Source organism: Muntiacus reevesi, chromosome 11, assembly GCF_963930625.1.
Source record: "Muntiacus reevesi chromosome 11, mMunRee1.1, whole genome shotgun sequence".
Lineage (NCBI taxonomy): Eukaryota > Metazoa > Chordata > Mammalia > Artiodactyla > Cervidae > Muntiacus > Muntiacus reevesi.
In genome coordinates, this window is record NC_089259.1 from 69209995 (window position 1) to 69232476 (window position 22482).

Sequence of the window (22482 nt, forward strand, 5' to 3'; positions counted from 1 at the left end):
AAAGATGGCCAAAGGTTGGCACAAGTGTAACAGATGAAACGGGCTGAAGCAGATCAGAAATGCTCAAATCCATGAGCTCAAACTGACATTCACAAAACCAAACCAGACAACAATAAAAACTCACCAGCCCCAGAGGAGAACCACCTCATCATTTTGAAAACAGGTTTTAAAAAATGAAAAACATTATTTTCCCCTACTCTTCCTATAAATACTATAGTTCAGGGTTAATCAAAGAGCTTAGAACATACCCATTTTGCAACCCTTAACGAATTAATGGACCTTGAGAGAGGATCATGAATAGCTCCTAACATCTCACACACACACACACACAAGATGTTATGTACCTCATAAGGGAGGTATACAACCTTACCTCCTACATAGATGAAAGGGGTAAAGAAAATCCAAATGAGTTATATCAAACCTCTAGATGTAAACACCAACTAAGGTGTCAGAGGAACATGTTAACTGACAGGGGGAGAAGCGATCAGCCAAATCCAGGCTGTGGGAATCTCTACAGGACAAACAACCTAGAGATGCAGGGTAGGGCGGAACAGAAAAGCAATCTGTATAACCTATGTCAGCCAAATGTACCTTATTTAATACTGTTTCCAACAGCAAGAGGGGCAAAAGACAACTGTGAGTTCTGGCTAGATACTGATGATATTAAATTTAATATTTATGCATAATAACAATAATGTTTATGCTAATATGTTCAGTAAGGGAAGATTTCACATCTTTTAAAGATACATACTAAAATAATTATGGATAAAAAATATATGATGTCTTGGAACTGCTTTAAAATAATCTTGGGAAGTGAGAGTGAGTTTCAGATGAATCAAGATGGCTCATTATGGCAACTATTGAAGCTGACTTAGGGTGACATGGGCTTCCCTGGTGGCTCAGCTGGTAAAGAATCTTCCTGCAATGCAGGAGACCTGGGTTCTATCCCTGGATTGGGAAGATCCCCTGGAGAAGAGAAAGGCTACCCACTCCAGTATTCTAGCCTGGAGAATTCTATGGACTGTATAGTCCATGGGGTTGCAAAGAGTCAGACACGACTGAGCGACATTCACTAGGGTGACATAGGGGCTTATTTCCCTTTACCCTTCTGAGTTCCTAGCTGAGGATCCCTGTAATATATGACAGAATAACAAGAGAAAATCAAACAGAAGCTTATTAATATGTATATTTCTGATACACATGCGAAATATCAAGCAGAGCTGACTGACTCCCTGAGATGGCCCAAGCCACCACCTTAAATGCATCTCCAGCTAAAGACAGAAGAAAAGGTGATGGGGCACCTAACACAGGTTAACAGGAAAAGCAGCTTAAACTACAGCAGGGTTGGGTGTGTTATGCAGATTTTCATCCTTCTTGAAGACTGTCGTTCAGCAGGATCCTGCTGTGATTTAGAGCCATCCTTCTTTTTCCGATACAGAGAGGCAGACACCTTTACAAAGAGATGTTTCCTTTATCAATGTAAATGTCCCTCAAAGGAGAGTAACTTCTACTCTGTCTTCGGGTTTCTCCTGTGTCTATTTCTCAAAAACTGAATCAACTCACAACAATCTTTCTGTCAGAGAGTCCTATTCTGGAGTGACACATTGTGTTATCCTTTCATTCTGTTCTATTTTTGCATTTTTGAAATGTTCTCAAAAATCTACAGGGGTAAAAAAAAAAAAAAAAAAAAAAAACTATAGAAAGCAGTTGACAGAGGAGCACAGAGCTGTTGCTAGAAAAACAGCTCCTCTTGGCTCTGAGCCTCAGTGGAGGCTGTGGGAGGAGAGACCAGAACACAGAGAACACGGGTCTAGGAGTCAGAACACTGAGCTTCAGAAACCAGGTCGGCCACCTGCAAGTCACATGACCCTAAGCCCATCATGTGCCCTCCTGGGCCTCCAAGTCTGTATCTGTGAAAATACCCACCTTGCCTCCCTCAGAGGAATCCTGGGACAACTAAATGAGCTATAACAGCTCAGCAAGCTCTGAAACAGCCAGGTTTTTCATTACTTTCATTATTAGAAGGGCTGGAAAGACAACTCCTCTATTCTTAATGGCAGAGGCTGGTTTCACAAAAGGCTTGGAAAACTCATTGTTGCTCACAGGCGATCATAGTGGAAGAACTCTTGAAAAAGTCATGTGTAAAAGCCAAATTTTCTAGACTGCAATTAAAGTTTCACTTCTAAGCATATTGCTAAAATTTTTAACCATTATAAATGCAATCTTTTAAAAAAGAGTCACCTACTTCCCTGACTACTTAAAGAAAATGGATTGAGGGGGTGGAAGGAACAAGTGAAATAGGTGAGGGAACTTAAGAGGTACCAACACCAAGTTGTAAAATAAGTAAAAGGGAATCGGGGGCAAAAATAAATATATAAAATTTTAAAAAATGAATAAAGCATGGGATTATAATATACAACATAGGAAATATACTCAATAATATTGGAATAACTTTATATGGTGACAGTTGGTAACTAAATTTACCATGTACTCTATAAAATATTAAATCACTAACGATGTATACCAGAAACTAATATAACATTGTAAGCCAATCATGCTTCAATTTTTAATTTTTTTTAAATTTTACATTAAAAAATTACTTAGAAAAAGAAAAGAAAATGGATTGAAAACCATCACCCTCATTTATAACTCAAGGTCATCACTGTGGATATTACTAACACCTAATGGCTAATGCTAAGCTCTCAGGAACCAGCAGGGCGCACACAGCAGGTCTGCTCTGCAGGTCCACGACCACTTTGCTCAGTGCCCCCTCCTCCTCTCCCCTGCTGTGTGGTCCTCAGTGGTAGCTCTCAGCTCACAGTATCTTTGCCACCAGCAGACACTTCTCAGGCTCCTCGGTTGAGCGGAAGTGAGGGACACATGGAAGAAAGGGTTGGGAAATAAAGCCAAAAGCCCACTAAAACTCTCAGGGAACCAGGCCTGAGTCGAGGCACAAAGCCCAAAGAGGAACTCAGAGGATTCTGTTTCCTTCCTGTGCATCAATTGAGCTCCAAAGTGAAGGTTTACACACACATGTGCTTCCCCACAGCCTCCACCCGAACCAGAGACCATCAGTAAAAGTGGCCTCAGACAAAGGCCAAGTGTCCGGACAAGGCTGGGCCACATCCAAGGGTCCTGGGAAAAGGATATAACTCCCAGCCACACCTCCCCTCTCAGGAGAGACTGGGTGAACTCACTCTGGCTCTCTGAGTTCACCCCACTTATACACCAGCAATGGAGACCTCACCTCTCAGAGAGAAGCGCTGATGACCTGGGGAGGTGGTCTCTGTGTCTCTGGCCCAGGCAGAGACTTCAGGCTGGGACCCCACCCTGAGGGCCCCAGGCAGGTGGAGACCTGTCCTTCCCACCTGTGGTCCCCGTGGAGGAGCACACAGGGGCCAGGGTGCTGGGAACTCTCTGCCTGTTCTGTTCTAATTAGCATTGACCTGCAAGGGCTCCACAGCCTGCTACCTGTTTCTCTGAGTGGTACAGATACTGCTCAGTCCTCACAGGACAGAGGTTTTCATATCTCAGAATCCTAAGAGCCTCACCCTGGACTGGCGTCACCCTGCTTTTTCCCACTGGTGCCGCCAGGAGTACCCGGGAGGCCCTGCTTGTGCTGTGGGTGGTGACAGCACACTGCTTGGGATCGTGGATGATCCACAGGGCGTTCTGTGCACCTGGGGAATTGAAAGAGGGCTGGAGGTCACAAAGGAAACATGTTTGTGTTTTAGAAAATCCTGGGCTGAGTTTAGATCGTTCATTATCTAAAATATAAAGACCAACAATCAGTACAGATAGATCACAACATGGAAATTTGCTTCATAAAATCAATTTAAGTAACTAGTACTGCTACTGCTACTAGTACTAGCAGTGCTACCACACAGAGGAGCCCCTACATTCAAGGTCCTCTGCTCCCTCTTCTCTGTCATGACCACCCAACAGTCAAGCTCCTAAAAGAGGGGCCAGGGCTCTACCAGTTGCACCTTATGCAGCCCCAGGCCTGGCCTTCCTGGATCCCCAGCAGGAAGTATTACTGGGGCTGGAAAACTTTGAAATCAACACTCCCAGCACCACAGTGGGGCGGATTCCCTCTCAGGAAGAACCACAGATTCTGTAGCCTCTCCCTCTATGTCTGCTTCTTCTATCAAATGCCACAGCCAAGACCTGGGACTCATATTAGGATGGGATCCATTCGAGGCTTAGGGACCGCACCTAAGGAGCTGACAGCCCAGGACAGCAAGAAAATCCACATGGGCTATGCTTTGAGACCCTCTTGCCTTCAAGCCTCTTTATCATCTGGTACCAAAGAAAAACTAGAGAACCAGGGACAGCAGAGAAAGAGCTGCTCCAGGATATGATCCAACAATAAACCCAGAGGCCAATCATCCAACCAAGCACCTGGCATGAGCCACACCTACACGAGGCCCCAGGGTTTCCAGACAAGCAGGACTCATAAGAACTCACCCAGGATAGAAACCTTAATGGAGGGTGCATGAGTTCTCCACAATTCATGGTGAAGCTGGAGCTCCTCCCCACGGGGGGCTCTGGCCTGGCTGACCTGGCCCATGGGGAGGGGGCAGCCCAGGGAAGGGAGTGATGCTGGGAGCTCTGGCAGCTCCAGCCCAGACACAGGACCCCAGGTTCTGTTCCACAGGAAGGGGATGATCCTTTCCTAGGAAAGCATTTATCATATGTGACCTGGGAAAGTCAACAATTACTTGCTGAGCAACTGTCAAATGTCTTATGTTATTCTGGGCTCCAGTCCAAATTTGAGTGAGTAAGAGTTGTTCAGTCATGTCTGACTCTTTGGGACCCCATGGACTGGACACTACCATGCTCCTGTGTTCATGGAATTCTTCAGGAAAGAATACTGGAGTGGGTTGCCATTTTCTTCTCCAGGGTATCTTCCAGATGCACGGATCAAACAAGGGTCTCCTGAACTGCAGGCAGATTCTTCTGAGCACCAGGAAGCTCAGTTCAGTTCAGTTCAGTCACACAGTCATGTCTGACTCTTTGCGACCCCATGGACTGCAGCATTCTAGGCCTCCCTTTCCATCACCAACTCCCGGAGTTTACTCAAACTCATGTCCATTGAGTCGGTAACAACATCTAGCCATCTCATCCGCTGTCATCCCCATCTCCTCTCACCTACAATCTTTCCCAGCATCAGGATCTTTTCCAGTGACTCAGTTCTTCGAATCAGGTGTACAAAGCATTGGAGCTTCAGCTTCGGCATCTGTCCTTCCAAAAAACACTCAGGACTAATCTCCTTTAGGATGGACTGGTCGGATCTCCATGCAGTTCAAGGGACTCTCAAGAGTCTTCCCCAACACCACAGTTCAAAAGCATCAATTCTTCTGCACTCAGCTTTCCTTATAGTCCAACTCTCACATCCATACATGACTACTGGAAAAACCATAGCTTTGACTAGACGGACCTTGTTGGCAAAGTAATATCTCTGCTTTTTGATATGCTATCTATGTTGGTCATAATTTTTCTTCCAAGGAGCAAGCATCTTTTAATTCCATGGCTGCAGTCACCATCTGCAGTGATTTTGATTCATGTACTGTTGAAGCATGGCTTGAAGAATTTTGAGCATTACTTTACTAGCATGTGAGATGAGTGCAATTGTGTGGCAGTTTGAGTATTCTTTGGCCTTGCCTCTCTTTGGGATTGGAATGAAAACTGACCTTTTCCAGTCCTGTGGCCAATTCTGAGTTTTCCAAATTTGCCTGCATATTGAGGGCAGCAGTTTCATAGCATCATCTTTTGGGATTTGAAATAGCTCAACTGGAATTCCACCACTTCCACTAGCTTTGTTCTTAGTGATATTTCCTAAGGCCCACTTGACTTCACCTTCCAGAATGTCTGGCTCTAGGCGAGTGAACACACCACTGTGATTATCTGAGTCATGAAGATCTGTTTTGTATAGTTCTTCTATGTATTCTTGTCACCTCTTCTTAACATCTTCTGCTTCTGTTAGATCCATATCATTTCTGTCCTTTATTGTGCCCATCTTTGTATGAAATGTTCCATTGGTATCTCTGATTTTCTTGAAGAGATCACTAGTCTTCCCCATTCTATTGTTTTCATTTCTTTCTTTGCATTTATCACTGATGAAAGTTTTCTTATCTTTCCTTGCTAGTCTTTGGAACTCTGCGTTCAAATGTGTATATCTTTCCTTTTCTCCTTTGCCTTTAGCTTCTCTTCTCTTCACAACTATTTGTAAAGCCTTCTCAGACAACCATTTTGCCTTCTTACATTTCTTTTTCTTGGGGATGGTCTTGGCCCCTGCCTCTTGTACAGTGTCACAAACCTCCGTCCATAGTTCCTCAGGCACTCTGTCTATCAGATCTAATCCCTTGAATCTATCAGACTTTATTTCCATCACCAGTCACATCCACAACTAGGTGTTGTCTTTGCTTTAGCTCTGTCTCTTCATTCTTTCTGGAGTTATTTCTCCACTGATCTCCAGTAGCATATTGGACACCTACCAACCTAGGGAGTTCATCTTTCCATGTCTTATCTTTTTGCCTTTTCATACTTTTCATGGGGTTCTCAAGGCAAGAATCCTGAAGTGGCTTGCCATTCCCTTCTCCAGTGGATCACATTTTGTCAAAACTCTCCTCCAGGAAAGCCTACTATTAAGAGACATTTCTAAGTATAAGGACAGATCAACTTAAAAAGTATCCTCAGTACATGTTTAACTTTATCTTACAATCTATAAACAATACATTAGAATATGTAATGAATCCATACACCTTTTCTAAAGGAATACCCAAGACAGAAGCAGCAATAAAGTTATAAATGACAGTCATCAATCAGATGAAATAACTTAGATGAAGCTTGTCTCTCTCGAAGAGATGGGGACTGGACAAGTGGTAAGGAAGGAAATACAATGTGCTTTTAATTTTGTATGAAAAATAATGTTCAGTTCCATGTTGTTGAACATAGGTCTGTTGTTGCCACATAAATTCTCTACTTCAAATTACTGTCTGAATGATTTATTAAAACTCTGCTTCTGGCCTTTGTTTTGGAATCTGTTATGTTTGTTGCCATCTCCTGACCCTGTTGTCTGAAGTTTACTTCCTCCAAACAACAGGACACATATTCCCTGAGGTTGTAAGATCACTCAATATTTATATTGAGCACCAAAAACATCCTAACATGGTATAAAATATCTTTCCAGTGCTGCTATCCTTCCATTACACTCTGTTTTAATCAGTTAAAAGAAAAACAGTAATCTCCAGAGGTCAAGTCCTTTAAGAATCTGTCTAATCGAAAGACAAATACAACTGTTGATCTACATCATGATTCCTAGATGAGATTTACCCTTAGACCTTAAACCACTGTCCTCTCCCTGCCTCAGTCCATCCATCTCAGGACTGACCCACATATACTCAAGGTCAATGCACGGTATGGAAAAGCTAAGCTTTTACCTCAAGAAATGTTAACATTCCCAAAACTAAGTAGGATTTCCCGTAACACTTTACGATTGCTTTCACTAAAGAAGGCTCCCGCACATCTTTCCGGGCTCTCAACACTTCTTGATCCCAGTACCTGCGGAGAGAAACAAAGCACCGTGAAGACCAGCCCTGCCATAGAAAACAGGGGAGGGGACAGAGCAGAAGATGAGCCTTCACTACAGGGCGCTCTGAGGGGCCCCACAGATGCTGGCTAACTGCTCGTAGGGCTCCCAGAAGATGAGCGGAGCAGACTCTGAAGCACCAGGAAAAGCACCAGACCAGGTCTTCAGAGAAAAGTCCCAGATTCTAGAAACAAATTCCTGCTAAGCATTGCTGGACTCACAGGTCATGAGCAGTTGAGAAAGGCAGACACTGTCCTCCAGGGACCCCACCTCTGGGGCCAGAGCTAGGTCTCCAGGGCCATGGCTGCGGGCTCCCTCCACGTCCACTCTCACGGGGAACACAGGCTCCCCCAACCTCCAAAGTGGGCTAAGCCCGGGGTCAGCATGAAGGGGTGAGGGTTCAGTGTCAAGGAAGGAGGCTCAGAAGACCCCAGAGGAAGGCAAAGCCCCCTCCCCACAAGCCTTTAGCCCCACATGGAAATTCTCACTCTCCCTCCCTTCTCCCTGATGTCTGTGCTCACCCTTGCAGCTCTTCTCCAAGGCGCTGGGAGCGATCTTCCGGAAGCACCGAGTACATGTCATCTTCTTCTAATTGCCGTTTATGACCAATTTTAAACAAGGGGTTTAGCCACCTGTTAAACATTAAAAGGAGAGCAACATGTATTCAAAATACATATCTTTAATTAAAATCCTACATTCATGGACATTGTTTTAAAAAAGTCTACATTTTAACTATATAAAGATGTAGGGAGAAAATGAGACATGTTTACAGACACAAATATCAGGGTGTCGATAAGTCACTCTGGCTTACACAGAATATAACTTAACTAAAATACCCTGTTTGTGGTCTACTGAACATACATTGTACATCTACTTTAATTGTTACAAAAAATACATTTAGAAATCAAAATAATGTTACCTTGGTTCAGGAGCACAGAATAGAGCTGAACGGCCATTGTGGATAAGGCTGTAGATACATTTCTGTATTACCAAGCACTTAAATTTTCTGAACTGTATCAGACTCAATGATTTTGCTGTTGTTGTTTAGTGGCTAAGTCGTGTCTGACTGATTTTGTGACCCTATGGACTGTGGCCTTCTAGGCTCCTCTGTCCATGGGATTTCCCAGGCAAGGATACTGGAGCGGGTTGCCATTTCCTTCTCCAGGGGATCTTCCTGGCTCAGGGATTGAACCCATGTCTCCTGCACTGGCAGATGGATTCTTTACCACTGAGCCACCAGGAAAGCCCACCAGACTCAAGAATGCCTCAGTCATATTCACATAAGATGCAACCTTGCAGTCTCAAGACCTCCCTAGTTCAGCTAATAACACAAAGGAAATTTTACAGGGGATCAGGTTACAATACACCACCCTGAGTCTAACAGGCTCTGGACTCTGACCTCCTTACAGCCCTGTCAGACTCCCCTCACATGAGCCTCTTTCTGACTCCGACCGTCTGAAGATGTCCTAAAGATAAATAATATCTTTCCAACTAAAATGAATACATTGATTTTTCTTATAGTCCTCCCTATAATTGAAGCAGAAATTGCTAGACAGTGTAAGACTTTTTTTAACTTCAATTTTTAATTCCTTTTTTAATTTCAATTGTTCTCTTCTCAAGTAAGCATCTCACTCTTTGCTCCAATTTCCAGGCATTCAGAGGAATCCCTTCCTGGTCTGGAAGGTCATAAAACATTCTGACCCAGGACAAGACAATTATTAACTGCTGTCTAGTTTATCAAGAGAAACCTGCAAGAAGACCATTAGCAGTTAAAACATACATTTGGTCCCTAAATAATGGTCTGGGGTCTTGAGAAAGGGTCGAGGGATGGCGTTGCAATGTCTAGAGAAACTGAGAAACTGGGGCATCCAAGAAAGTCATAACATTGACAAAATGGACATTGTGATGTTTACATTAATTGAACAAAAATGATGTATATTAAAGTCATGAATCAACCAAAAATGTACAGATCAATACTAGAAAAGATATAAAACTGCTAATATCCTTGCCTTTTGGGGGCCCTTCATGCCCTCTCAGAGTCTATGCTGAGGACTTTGTATCTCTATCTTCTAAAATAATCTTTGCCTGTGTGTTTGCGAGTTCCCCAGAATTCGTTCTTAGGCTTCGTGAATAGAACTCAGGTTTTACGTTTCATTATCACTTCCTGGCAGATTAATTTCTTTTCAAATGTAACACAAGACTTTCATAAGGGCTGAAATTTAACTGACTGTGGGGTCTGCCACCTTCAGCCTCAATCAGGGAATAAATATAGCCCCCTATACTTTCAGGAAACTCCACTAACAGCTGAGAACATCACCAAACTACAGTTTAATCCCTTCATACCCAGGCTTCTGCCCAGGGACATCAAGATTACCCCCATTGCCACCCCACCCCAGCAAAGGCGTATGTGTTAGTCAAATCCCTATTTTCTTGGGACCCAACCAATATTTCCAATGAGCCCTCCGCCTCCAGACATGACCGACTCTAGATACTGACCATGCCCAAGGGCTCTGGGAACAGGATCATACCAGACCTGGGGGAGTCTGGTCTGTGGAGGCAGTATCCTTGACAGAAGGGCACCACCATTAGTCTAAACATGACTCAAGAAAACCCAAAGACAGTGCATCCCTGAGGGTCCTCGAGGCCCATGGGGCAAGGACCACCCACATTGGGCCATCAACTGTCTCCAAGAAAACTCTACTAGTGGATACTGGGCTATACAAGGCGCACACCCCAATCCAGGTCACATTCAGATTTTAATTAGACTCACCCCACCTCCCATCTAAATGGAGCCATTCATCTAGTCAGGAGGGAGCTGGACTGGACTGGTAATGGAAGGAGTTGTCGCCCTTGTAGCATTCTTGGTGAGCCTAGCACAAGAAACAATTTATAAAGCCAAAGCTATTAAAAAAAAACAACAAAAAAAAAGGGGGGGGGGGACACTCGAACAGTGGCCTGGGCAACTAAAGAACCCAGCTCTAACTTTAGAAAGATGAAATCTTCACTGGGCCTCTGGTCCACATGACACTTGACCACTACATAGCTCCTGATTACCTGGTGGCTCTGATCAAGGAGGAATTCGTGCCCTTGCAACTATTTCCTGTTGTTTCTATGTTAACATGAGTGGTCGAATAGAAGACAGTGTAACCTGACTGTTAGAGAAGGCTGCTTGCAGACAGAGAAGGACGGATATCATATGATATTACTTATATATGGAATGTAAGTAAAGGCTGTAAATGAACTCTTTACAAAATAGACTTAGAGTCACAGATCTTGGGAAAAAAGAAAAAGCTACGGTTACCAGGGGGTGAGAGGAGGGACAAATTGGGACACAGGGATTGACATATACACACACTATAATATATAAAACAGATAACCAAGATGGACCTACTGTATAGCACAGAGAACTCTATTCTATACTTTGTAATGGCCTGCGTAGGAAAAGAATCTAAAAAAGAGTGTGTATATGTATATGTATAAGAGATTCACTTTGCTGTAGAGCAGAAACTAACACAACATTGTAAATCAACAGTACTCCAATAAAAATTCAATGAAGAGAAAGTCGCTTGATCAAATACTCAGAACAAGAAGGGCCCTAACTGAACAAATTTGGGTGGGACAGTATCAAAAGGGCAATCTCAGCTTCCTGGGCTTCTACCATTCTTAGGACCCTTTACAATTATTCTCCTCCTGCTTTTTGTTCCGTATATCCCCAACTGCCTCATTAGTTTTATCTGGTCTTTACCTGGGTTGGGAACTGGGACTTCAGCCAGGTGACAATCATATTTATTTTAGCTATCCACTCCAGTATTCTTGCCTGGTGAATCCCATGGAGAGAAGAGCCTGGCAGGCTATAGTCTGTGGGGTCAGGAAGAATTGGACACAACTGAGTGACTAACTCTTTCACTTTTACTTCCTGCTTTTGTCTGAGTCTCAGGATCAAAGGAGGAAGTTACAGAGAAAAATAAAAACTGGTTAGAACTAGCTAGGCCCAAAATTGGAAAAGGAGATGGCAACACACTCCAGTACTCTTGCCTGGGAAATTCCATGGACAGAGGACCTGGTGGGCTATATTCCACGGGATCGCAGAGAGCTGGACACGACTGTGCGACTTTCACTTTCAGGCCCAAAATGGTGAAAAACCTAACCTCCCCTAGACCCTGAGCCTCATTTTTGCATTCGCTGTAATATATTAGTATGCTAAATGGCATCCTCATCCGTGCCGTGACAGCTGACAATGGTCATGACAACAATCCACACAAGGACTAAAAATGAGTGTTGCCCTTCAGGTCCAAACCAGACCCTTGTACTCAGATAAGTCATGAATAGTCCTCCCTCTCTTGATTCAATTTCCTTGCTTTTACCTTGACCCAAATTGGGTTGAAAAGTTGATTTGTGAACTAAGCTCTCGTTTCTCCATTCTTTGCTCATTGAAAAAAACTTCTGCTGTTCCAGTCTCACCATCAATTTAGTTATTGGCTGTGGGAATCTGCGTGGAAAAGCAACCTCTTCAGCCCAGAAAAGGGGTCTTAGCCTGGGCTAGGAGCCCAGCACAAGGCAGGAGACCAATTTGGTGACATCAGTTACATATACAAGGAACACCGTCTTCAGTGCCAGACTGTTTGACTTGGGATCCTGCTCCATTACTTACTGGCTGTGTGGCGATAAGCAAGTTACTCAACCTCTCTGCTTCAGTGCCTTCAAGTATAAAATAAGAGGTAATAGTGCCTTTCCCTCCAGCAGGAAAACTGGAAATGGGTGCCTACCCAAATCAATGAAAAGTCCTCACCTTCCCATTTCCAGGCACATACACTTTGAAAATTCACAAACAGAAGGGGTTTGGAAAATTCCTTGCCCTGAGAGAAGTTAAGGAGAAATTTTTTGACTTTATTATTATTTACAGTAACCACACCCATATTCCTTCTTCTAGGCCCCTCTTTCCTTAAGGGCAACCAAATGGCCAAGAGATGAAGCTATACACACTAAATACACCATCATCAAAATAAGCATAGGAGCTCCCAAAACCTGGAGATTCCCTGGTCTGTTCCATAAAAGAAGGAAATACTAGAATTGGGGGAAATATAAATGAGTTAGGGTACAGAAATAAAACAACTAGTAATCATCCAAGTGTGATTAAAGCCCAAAGGTTCAGGACCACGTAGTTAGTGGCCCCAGCTACCATATGGAACACTTTAGTTAAGAGCTTCAACTCTGAGCTGTTTTTCATCTGTGTGTTTCCTCTGGGCTCAGGGACCCTTCAGTCGTTTCAGGACCAAATGACTCCTGGGCAGGACCACCTGCATCAAGACCATGCACTGCTTCTCTGAAGGCTAGAGATTGGGAAAGACCTCGCAGGCTTCAGAGACTCTATCCCCAGAGTGATCCTCAAAGGTGGAAGTGGAAACAGTCACAATAAGGAAAGGGGCTGATCAAATACATCCTCCAACCCTGGCTGTGTGTCCCAGGCAAAAGAAAACGTGTTCAAGAAGTGTTCCCAATCATTAAATAAAAAACCTTTCATCTTTTACCCACGTGAAATTTGCCACAACTAGGAACCAGGTCACACAGTGAGAGCCACACAGGGAGAAACGGAGAGGGAAAGAAACACAGGGTCACAGACCTGGGGGCAGAGGGGACCCAGGGCAGCTGGAACACACTGCCACACAGGGCATGTGGGAAAAGGCGGGGACATCACTGAAAGATGGCAAAGAAGGTGAGCACTGAAGGACTGATGCCTTCGAACTGTGGCGCTGGAGAAGACTTCTGAGAGTGCCTTGGACTGCAAGGAGATCAAACCAATCAGTCTTAAAGGAAATCAACCCTGAATATTCTTTGGAAGGATTGATGCTGAAACGGAAACGCCAGTATTTTGGTCATCTGATGCAAACAGATGACTCACTGGAAAAAAGCCTGATGCTGGAAAAGATTAAGGGCAAGGGAAGAGGGTGTCAGAGGATGAGTTATATAGATGACATCACATCATGGATGCAAAGGACATGAACTTGGGTAAACTCCGGAGACGATGAGGGACAGAGACCAGCAGTGCTGCCATCACGGGGTTCCAAAGAGTCGGACACGACTGAACGACTGAACAACAACAACGGTCCAGGGCACTAATTAGATGAAGGAAGCTGTTCATAAGCCGCTTGCTTGGGGCTGGGGACGGGGTGGGGGGTGGGGTGTGACGCTTCAGTTCAGAACTGGGAATTCCTGAGCAGCTCAGGGGAAGCCGGGAAGAGTAGAGGCGGGGTGCTCAGTGCATTTCCCACTGGGCTGGGATTCCCCCTGGCAGCCTTCCCGCTTCCTGCTCTCTGACTCTGGAGGGGCTGCCGGCAGCAAGGCACGGAGACCCTGTACCTCCGCCACCAGGTCCCCGGGTCCCCTCGCCACCCCTGCTCCCCACTTCCTTGCCCAGTAGTGCCCCGCCTTCCCGAGGTGCAGGGGGCAGCAGGACAGCGTTGGGAGGGCCCACACTTGTCTCCGAAAGGCGCGGCGGCGATGGGCGCCGTGACTGCCGCGTATCACGGCCGGGGGGCGCTCACCAGAAGAACAGGCGTGAGCAGAGGTTCGCCTTCTGCAGAGGGTTGGGCTTCACCTCCGGGTGCCGCGGCGGCATCGTGCCGGCCGGGGCGGGCGTGGAGCGGCGCTGTGCTGCTCTGGCCGCGGTGAGGCTCCCGCGGCTCCTGGAAACCAGCCCGCCTTCGCGGTCTGCTGGGCGGGCCCCGGGAACCACAGGCTTCTCGGGGTGGAGCACCCACAGCCCGCCAGGTCTCCGCCTCCCGGGACTGCGCAGCCTCCCGGGTCGCCTCCGGGTCACCGACTCTGCGCTGCTGTCACCGCTCTGGGAGAAGTAGGGCCGTGTGTGGGGCTGCAGGACGAAGAGGCAGTCAGGCCAAAGCTTCCAGGAGCCGCATGCGAGTGGGAGGCAAGGCCACAGGCTCTTTGATGGAGGGGGGTAGACCGGACACCAGGAGCAAACCAGCTCCAAGGATCCCACTGGGCGGCAAACTCCGCTGAAACTCCTGTTCTGAGCCCAGGCACTCACCCAGAGGCGAAGAGGGCAGGCTCAGGCTCTGCCCTCCTCTGCTCAAAAGCTCCCCATGGGCGGCAGGGAAGGCCTGGAGAAAGCTGGGTGAAGAAAGCTGGGTGAAGGCATGAACAGCCCACGTGAGATGTCCTGCGGAATCTCACACGTTGCATTGTGATGCAGCCTCTGAGCTTTTTGCTGCCCTCTTAGATTGGGAAAGGGGACTCTGGGGGGAGAGAAACTGCCTCCTAATTTCTTTCATCATGTGTTCAGAACTTAGGTAAGTAAAACAGTGTCACAAAATACATATGTACATTTCTGGGGACCTTACCTCACTTTCAACTCTAACAATGCGCTGTTCAAGAAGGTATTATCCCTATTGTACAGATAAGAAAGATGAGGCTCAAAGACAGCACTTGTCCAAGGTCTTGGACCCAAGTTTGGGGTTCAACATGGTTGTCTCACTGGTAGATAGACAGTGTGTGTGAAAAGTGCCTAGAATATGCTGTGTGAATGAATGAATGACTGCAGGACTGAATGAGCAAAATCTTGGGACCTACTCATAAGTGTTTAATTACCAGCTCAACAGCTTCTCTTCCCTTCTACTCTAAATGAAAAAAGATTAAAATTTATGTACCTACAACAAGATCACCATATTATTTTGATAATTTCCCATATACCTTGGCTAAAATTTGTGTTATTATTGACAGCTTTTAGCTTCAGTTATGCAAGATGAAAAGGTTAAGTTCTAGAAAACTGGTGTACAGCAATGTGATAATATTGCTGTGTACTTTTAATTTGCTTAAAGAGTAGTGGTTCTCAACATAAAAAGAAAAAAAAAAAAGGAAAATGGCAAAAGTGGAAGTGATGGACATGTTGATTGGCTTTGTTGTGATAGCTTAAGGTGAATGGTGTTGAATTCGTGATCTCCAAAGCTGAAGATTTAGCTTCGGGACCAGGAACCAGGCTTGATCACTCAAGAGTTTTTGTGTAGCAGAGTTTTATTAAACTATGAAAAGGGACAGAGAAATCTTCTGACACAGACATCAGAAGGGGGGTGGGAGGTAGGGGATGGAGAGTGCCCCCACTAGGTAGTCTTACCAAGGTCTTACATACTTTTACCAGACCCACTCCCACAACATACATTTGAAGATGACAGGATTAGTCAGAAGGTTCCAAGGAGAAACATGTCCTGGAGCAAGCTACATTGCTATATTGACTACCATAAAGCAATGTAAAAAAAAAGTTTGTCTTTTTCTCCCTGAGAGCCCCAGACCCCTTTCTCCTCCTCGGGGACCCTGGACTTCTTATCAACCTACCTAGGCATTGACTCTTAGTTGTGATGAATATTTCACAATGTATATGTAAATCAAGTCATCAGGCTGAACATCTAAATATATATAATATTCGTCAATTATACCTTAATGCCAGAGGAGAAATTGATTTTAAAGAAACCCTTAATATATTCAAACATTTTTTATGAGGCAAACATATAAGAATGCAAGGTGTTGATAATTTTGTATTGATGGGCATGATGAGAATTTATTATACTATTTTCTTGCTTTTCATGCATGTTTGAAATTTTCTGTTGCAAAAAAGACAAGTGATTAGAGGTGAAAATTGTAATTTTTCAATAACCTACATTTCTCGTGTTAGGTCTCTCTCAGATAATGCAATCCACAATGTATGGTACCAGACTTGTCCTGATTTACAGTTCTCTTTTACATTCCCTACATTTTCCAGTGCTGTAAACACTCAACTACTAGTTCTACTTCAAAAATGAGGGAATTGGTTGCTAAAGTTGGAGGTCTAGTGACTTCCTTGTCAGACTGCCCCAGACTGTTCTGTCCCATCCCCACAACTATCTCAAGACCATAATTAGCCATCTCCAAACTGCCAAGTACATTCAATTCCTTCAGCTTCTACTGTCTTTTTTTTTTTTTAATTTAAACTAAGACCTTTTGAAACTTCTTAGCATCCTATTCTGGACATAAACTAACATGGTATTTATAAGAGACATTGAAAACCAGTGTTGGTTTGTATACAGAAGACTGAATCTGGAGCCAGGGGACTGGAGATTTAGATACTTTCCTTTTTACCTAACCTTTCTGACCTAACTGTTTTCAGGTTTACAAATGGTTGGGCTGTTTTTTAGGGTGTTTTTAATTTTCTTTTTGCTGGTGCTAGAAAGAGAAAACCTCTTTCCTTTCTGATTAGGGACTTATAAGGATATGACCCATAACTGCTTGTAGCCATGCCTCGCATTCACATGAAGAGGCCAGAAAGAGTAAAGCAGAAACCCAAAGGGAAGTCATGCACTCAACAACTATTTATTAAACACCTACTGTGTACCATGAACATGACATATAAGTGAACAGCATGGTATATAAAGGAGAGTCAAGGTGGCATCAAATCTCTGGGGTTCCTGAGGCTGCTAGGTTCCCTCCTTAGATGATGGGACCTGCTGGAGCAGGAGCTGTCACTTTCCAGCTCATATCCTCTGACTCTTCGCCAGGACTAAGGAGGTCACTGCTTATCTGCAACTCTCTACTGAAGGGCCTTTTTCCAGCTGTGGGAGCACTTTGGGACCATAGTCAAGGCAGGTCCAAACCCCAGGATTCAACCCTCAACTGGTGATGGATGGGGAGCTGGGGGATAAATGCCCCAGTGCCTTTGTCTGTGAGTTGGAACAATTCTGTCTCCCAGCACTCTAAGCAGCCGAGTTGCCTAAGCAGTAACTTGTTAACACAGTTTTCATTGACTTCCTTCCCTTCTCTGTCTCACTTCTTCACTCCCTACAAATGTTTTCCTGGGATGTGCCCGGCCAGCCGGAAGATTTCAGTGAGCAACACGACGCGTTCCTTTAGGCTAAGAAATAAAGACACAGAACAGATGGGGTCGAGAGGATCGCTGCAGTCAACGATGATTCTTTATTTCTCAGGGTTACATTTATACTAAACCAAGAAGAGAATCTTAAGAAGAGAAAATATGTTTCCATAAACATCACTTTGAGATAACAATCACCAGAACTCTCTGATAACACCAAAGGCATCCCATTTATCTTAAGGGTGGTCGTGAAAGACTTATCCATCTGCGTCATATGTGCATTCAAGGCTTACAAATGTTCTTTAAGATTAACTTAGATAATAAATTCCAGAGAGGGGTGGCGGGACAGAGAGCTATGTCCAAGAACAGACCCTTGAGGATCAAGGCAGCTCCCAGAGCCAGCCTTTTGGTTCAGGCCACTCCCCACAGGGATGACTTATAAAATAAACTCCTTCCACTCAAATCCTTCTCATAGTCTGCTACCAGGGAATCTAAACTATGACACTTACCAGAAACATCCTTCTAATTACTGAAAAATATATTTACTCCCTGGAAATGGCAACCCACTCCAGTATTCTTGCCTGAAGAATCTTCATGACAGAGGAGCCTGGCGAGCTATAGTCCATGGTGTCACAAAAAGTTGGACACAGCTGAAGTGACTTAGTATGCATGAACCCATAAAATTCTTAGCTAATACTATAAACCCTGGATTACCCTATATGGTAGCACTATCTACATGCATGACAATTTTGAGGACTTGAAATACATCCGGTCCAAATTTGAGATATGCCATAACTATAAGATAAGATACACAATAGATTTCAAAGACAGCAAAAAACATCATTTGTCTCATTAATGATTTTTATATTGTTTATATGTTAATATAGTATTTTGGACAAACTGGTGTAAAAATGTCTTACTGATATTATCTTCCTTTTAAAACGGCTACTACAAATTTGCCTTTACAGATGTGGTTCACTTTATATTTCTATGGACAGGACTGCTGTAACCAATGGCTCTGGCACCACAAATCTCTCACATTCAAGAAAGCAAATTAATAATGTTCATGTTATTATACAAATAACCTTGAATGTGATCTAATTCATGAAAAGAAATCCTCACATTTCAGAACTTTGTTACTAGTAATGAATTACTTGTTTCACTTCCCACTGGCTCTCAGACATACTTGCACTATAACACTTTTACAGAAAGTCCTGGTATAAAAACTTAAACAAAACACCTTATTTTGGATCAATATATTCTATTTGATCTTGCTTTAAGATGTTATAATAATAATGGAACCTTGAGTAATTTTGTTTTCAGTTCACTTGGAACACTAGTCCATTACTGAGATGAGTTGTCCAGAAACTGTTAAGAGTTAAGAAAGATGTCCTCAGAAAAGAATATACCTAAAAAATTGAAATTCCTACTTTTATTAGGCTCACAATCTAGAAAAAGAATATGTAAAGAGGAAATTTCAGCAAAAGACTAAAAAATAATAAAATAACACAAACACATTCATTCTTACCCTGTTAAATTAAGGATGTTTTGTGATGGTGGCACTGATTGTGTCATATAGTTTCATGCTTCAAATGTTTTTCAGTCAAATAAAGAGGCCTAATAGCCATCAAAAAAAAAAAAAAAAAACAGAAAAAACAAAATAACCCATCCTAATGAAGGCAAAGTCTGATAGGCACTGTAGTGTATTGTTGACAAAATATAAATTAGAATAGTTTTTTCAGAAAATAACAATATTTATTATTAAGAGCCTTAAAAATGTTCATTCTTTTTAACTCAGTAAGACTTCCACTTTGAGGATGAAGACGGTAAAAAGTCAGCTATAGACAGCTATTTATGTACAAATACTCAAAGAGTAGATAATCTGCCTGCAATGCAGGAAACCCAGATTCAATTCCTGGAATGGAAGGTCCCACAGAAAAGGAAATGGCAATCCACTCCAGGAAGTACACTTGCCTGAAGAATTCCATGGACAGAGGAACCTAGCAGGGTGTAGTTCATGGGATCATAAAGAGTCGGACATGACTGAGCGACTAACTTTCATGTTTCTCAGAGCAGTGCTTATTATAACAATAGAATTTAGAAATAGCCTAACTTCTAAGTTCAGCAAAAGCAAAATGAATGAATAAATCATGAAGAATTTTTAGAGGACTGTTTTAGATTTCCCTGGCAGTAGAGTGGATAAGAATCCATGTGCCAATGCAGGGGACACAGGTTCAACCCCTGGTCCAGGAAGATCCCCGCCACGGGGCAGCTAAGCCCAAGCATCACAACTACTGAAGCCTGTGGGCTTAGAGCCCATGCTCCACAACATGAGAAGTCACTGCAATAAAAAGTCTGTTCAGTTCAGTTCAGTCGCTCAGTCATATCCGACATTTTGCAACCTCATGGATTGCAACATGCCAGGCTTCCCTGTCCATCACCAACTCCCAGAGCTTGCTCAAACTCATGCCCATTGACTCAGTGATGCCATCCAATCATCTCATCCTCTGTTCCCGTCTCCTCCCACCTTCAATCTTTCCTAGCATCAGTGTCTTTTCCAGTGAGTCAGTTCTTCACATCAGGTGGCCAAAGTACTGGAGTTTCAGCTTCAGCATCAGTCCTTCCAGTGAATATTCAGGACTGATTTTGTTTAGGATTGACTCGTTTGATCTCCTTGCAGTCCTAGGGACTCTGAAGAGTTCTCCAACACCAAAATTTGAAAGCATCAATTCTTTGGTGCTCAGCTTTCTGTATGGTCCAATTCTCACATCCATACATGACTACTGGAAAACCACAGCATTGACTAGACAGACCTTTGTCAGCAAAGTAATGTCTCTGTTTTTTAATATGCTATCTAGGTTGGTCAGAGCTTTTCTGCCAAGGAGCAAGCATCTCTTAATTTCATGGCTGCAGTCACCATCTCCAGTGATTTTGTAGCCCAAGAAAATAAAGTCTGTCAGCGTTTCCATTGTTTCCCCATCTATTTGACACGAATTGATGGGACCAGATGCCATGACTTTCGTTTTTTGAATGTTGAACTTAAAGCCAGCTTTTTCACTCTCCCCTTTCACTTTCATCTACAGGCTCTTTAATTCTTCACTTTCTGCCATAAGGGTGGTATCATCTGCATATCTGAGGTTATTGATATTTCTCCCAGCAATCTTGTTCCTAGCTTGTGCTTCATTCAGCCCAGCATTTCGCATTATGTACTCTGCATATAAGTTAAATAAGCAGGGTGACAATATACAGCCTTGACATACTCCTTTCCCAATTTGGAACTAGTCCATTGTTCCATGTCTGGTTCTAACTGTTGCTTCTTGACCTGCATACAGATTTCTCAAGAGGCAGGTAAGGTGGTCTGGTATTCCCATCTCTTGGAGAATTTTAAATAGTATCTTGTGATCCACACAGTCAAAGACTTTGGCATAGCCAAGAAAGCAGAAGTAGATGTTTTTCTGGTATTCTCTTGATTTTTCTTTGATCCAATGGATATTGGCAATTTGATATCTGGTTTCTCTGCCTTTTTAGAATCCAGCTTGAACCTCTATAAGTTCTCAGTTCATGTACTGTTGAAGCCTAGCTTGGAGCATTTTGAGTATTACTTTGCTGAGTGAGGCCCCAGAGAAGCCTTCTGATGGCTGCAGCCTCATGAGGGACTGCCAGATTACCCAGCCAAGCTGCTTCCAGATTACTGACCCTCAGAAATTCTGCAAGATTTGGAGTATCCAGGAGTCTCCGGCAGAGGCGTGAGTCAGCAGTGGCCTGCTGCTGGGTTAGGGGCACTGAATGCAACATTGTGTGCACAGATCCTTTTGAAGGAGGTCTCCATTATCTTCATTACCCCCCAGCATAGTTTTGTCTTAGGCCAAACAACAGGGAGAGAACACAGCCCTGCCCATCAACAGAAAATTGTATTAAAGATTTACTGAGTATGGCCCCACCCATCAGAACACCCAGTTTCCCTCACAGTCAATCTCTCTCTTTAGGAAGCTTCCATAAACCTCTTATCCTTACCTATCAGAGGCCAGACAGAAGGAAAACCACAATCAGAAAACTAACCAATCTGATCACATGGATCACAGCCTTGTCTAACTCAGTGAAACTATAAGCCATGCCTTGTAGGGCCACCCAAGACGGATGGGTCATGGTGAAGAGTTCTGACAAAACATGGTCCACTGGAGAAAGGAATGGCAAACCACGTCGGTATTCTTTTCTTGGGAACCCCATGGACAGTATGAAAAGTACAACAAACAGTAGCCCCCACTCACCACAACTAGAGCAAACCCATGCAGCAACAAAGATCTAGTACAATAACAACAAAAATGGTACTGAATGCTTTGAACAATCATCAAAATGGTAGAAGATCTTAAGAAAGCTGGATCCTGAGAGTGTATTGATGAAAGCAACAAAGAAGCTGTGAGGTATTCTGGCTAAGAAGCTATTAGGCTCTGCCTGCCATTCCCATTCCTTCATTTCTCTTTCATGGAAAAACATGTTGTGTATCACTTGTCAACTTAGAATCAGCCCACTGTATATTGACTTGTATGTTGACCTATCTTTACTGCACTGACAGCTAATACCTTTCACTGACTCAACTGTAGGTTCTTTCTGGATTCCTAACATTTGACTATGACTGAGCTTTGGTAACTAAAGTTATTATTCTTTTTCACTTTGTAGTAGGTTTTGCTGGATTCTACCTGGTGATGGTATTTTACTATTTAACAGAGTCTACCACACAGAGGAATCCAGATTAAAATGACAGTTTTTGTTTTTTTTTTTCCTAGCTGTGTTTGTTTTACTGCCTGCAGTGGGTGTCTCTGGATTTTGTGTAGTGACAATATTTTACTTTTGACAACAATCTACCAGATGGAGGATCCATGCTAAGACAATAGCTTTAGAAAAGAAATGACTGGTTAAGAGCAACTGGCCTTTGGTTCAAAGCTGGTAGTTTGGGTCAAAGAGCCTGAGGTGCCATCTCTTCAAATGAGCTGATCTGTAAGGATACATTTAACTCCATGTCATGTAGCCACACAAAGTT

The 22482-nt window shown here is 43.6% G+C and overlaps 1 protein-coding gene across 2 annotated transcripts in view; it reads right to left on the reverse strand.

The window, feature by feature from the left end:
- The window catches only part of LOC136144514 (ATP-binding cassette sub-family C member 4-like), a 195078-nt gene extending 180623 nt beyond the window's left edge, over positions 1–14455 (reverse strand). Inside the window, exons 1-3 of one of the 2 annotated variants that reach the window (XM_065902420.1) lie at positions 14134–14455; positions 8113–8223; positions 7443–7563 (exon numbers count right to left, since the gene is read on the reverse strand). In XM_065902420.1, the coding sequence (XP_065758492.1) occupies positions 7443–7563; positions 8113–8223; positions 14134–14207 (306 nt within the window). In that variant the 5' untranslated portion in view covers positions 14208–14455. The remainder of the gene's footprint in view (positions 1–7442; positions 7564–8112; positions 8224–14133) is intronic. The other variant, XM_065902419.1, reaches the window with a different exon arrangement.
- Between the last annotated feature and the right edge of the window lie 8027 nt (positions 14456–22482).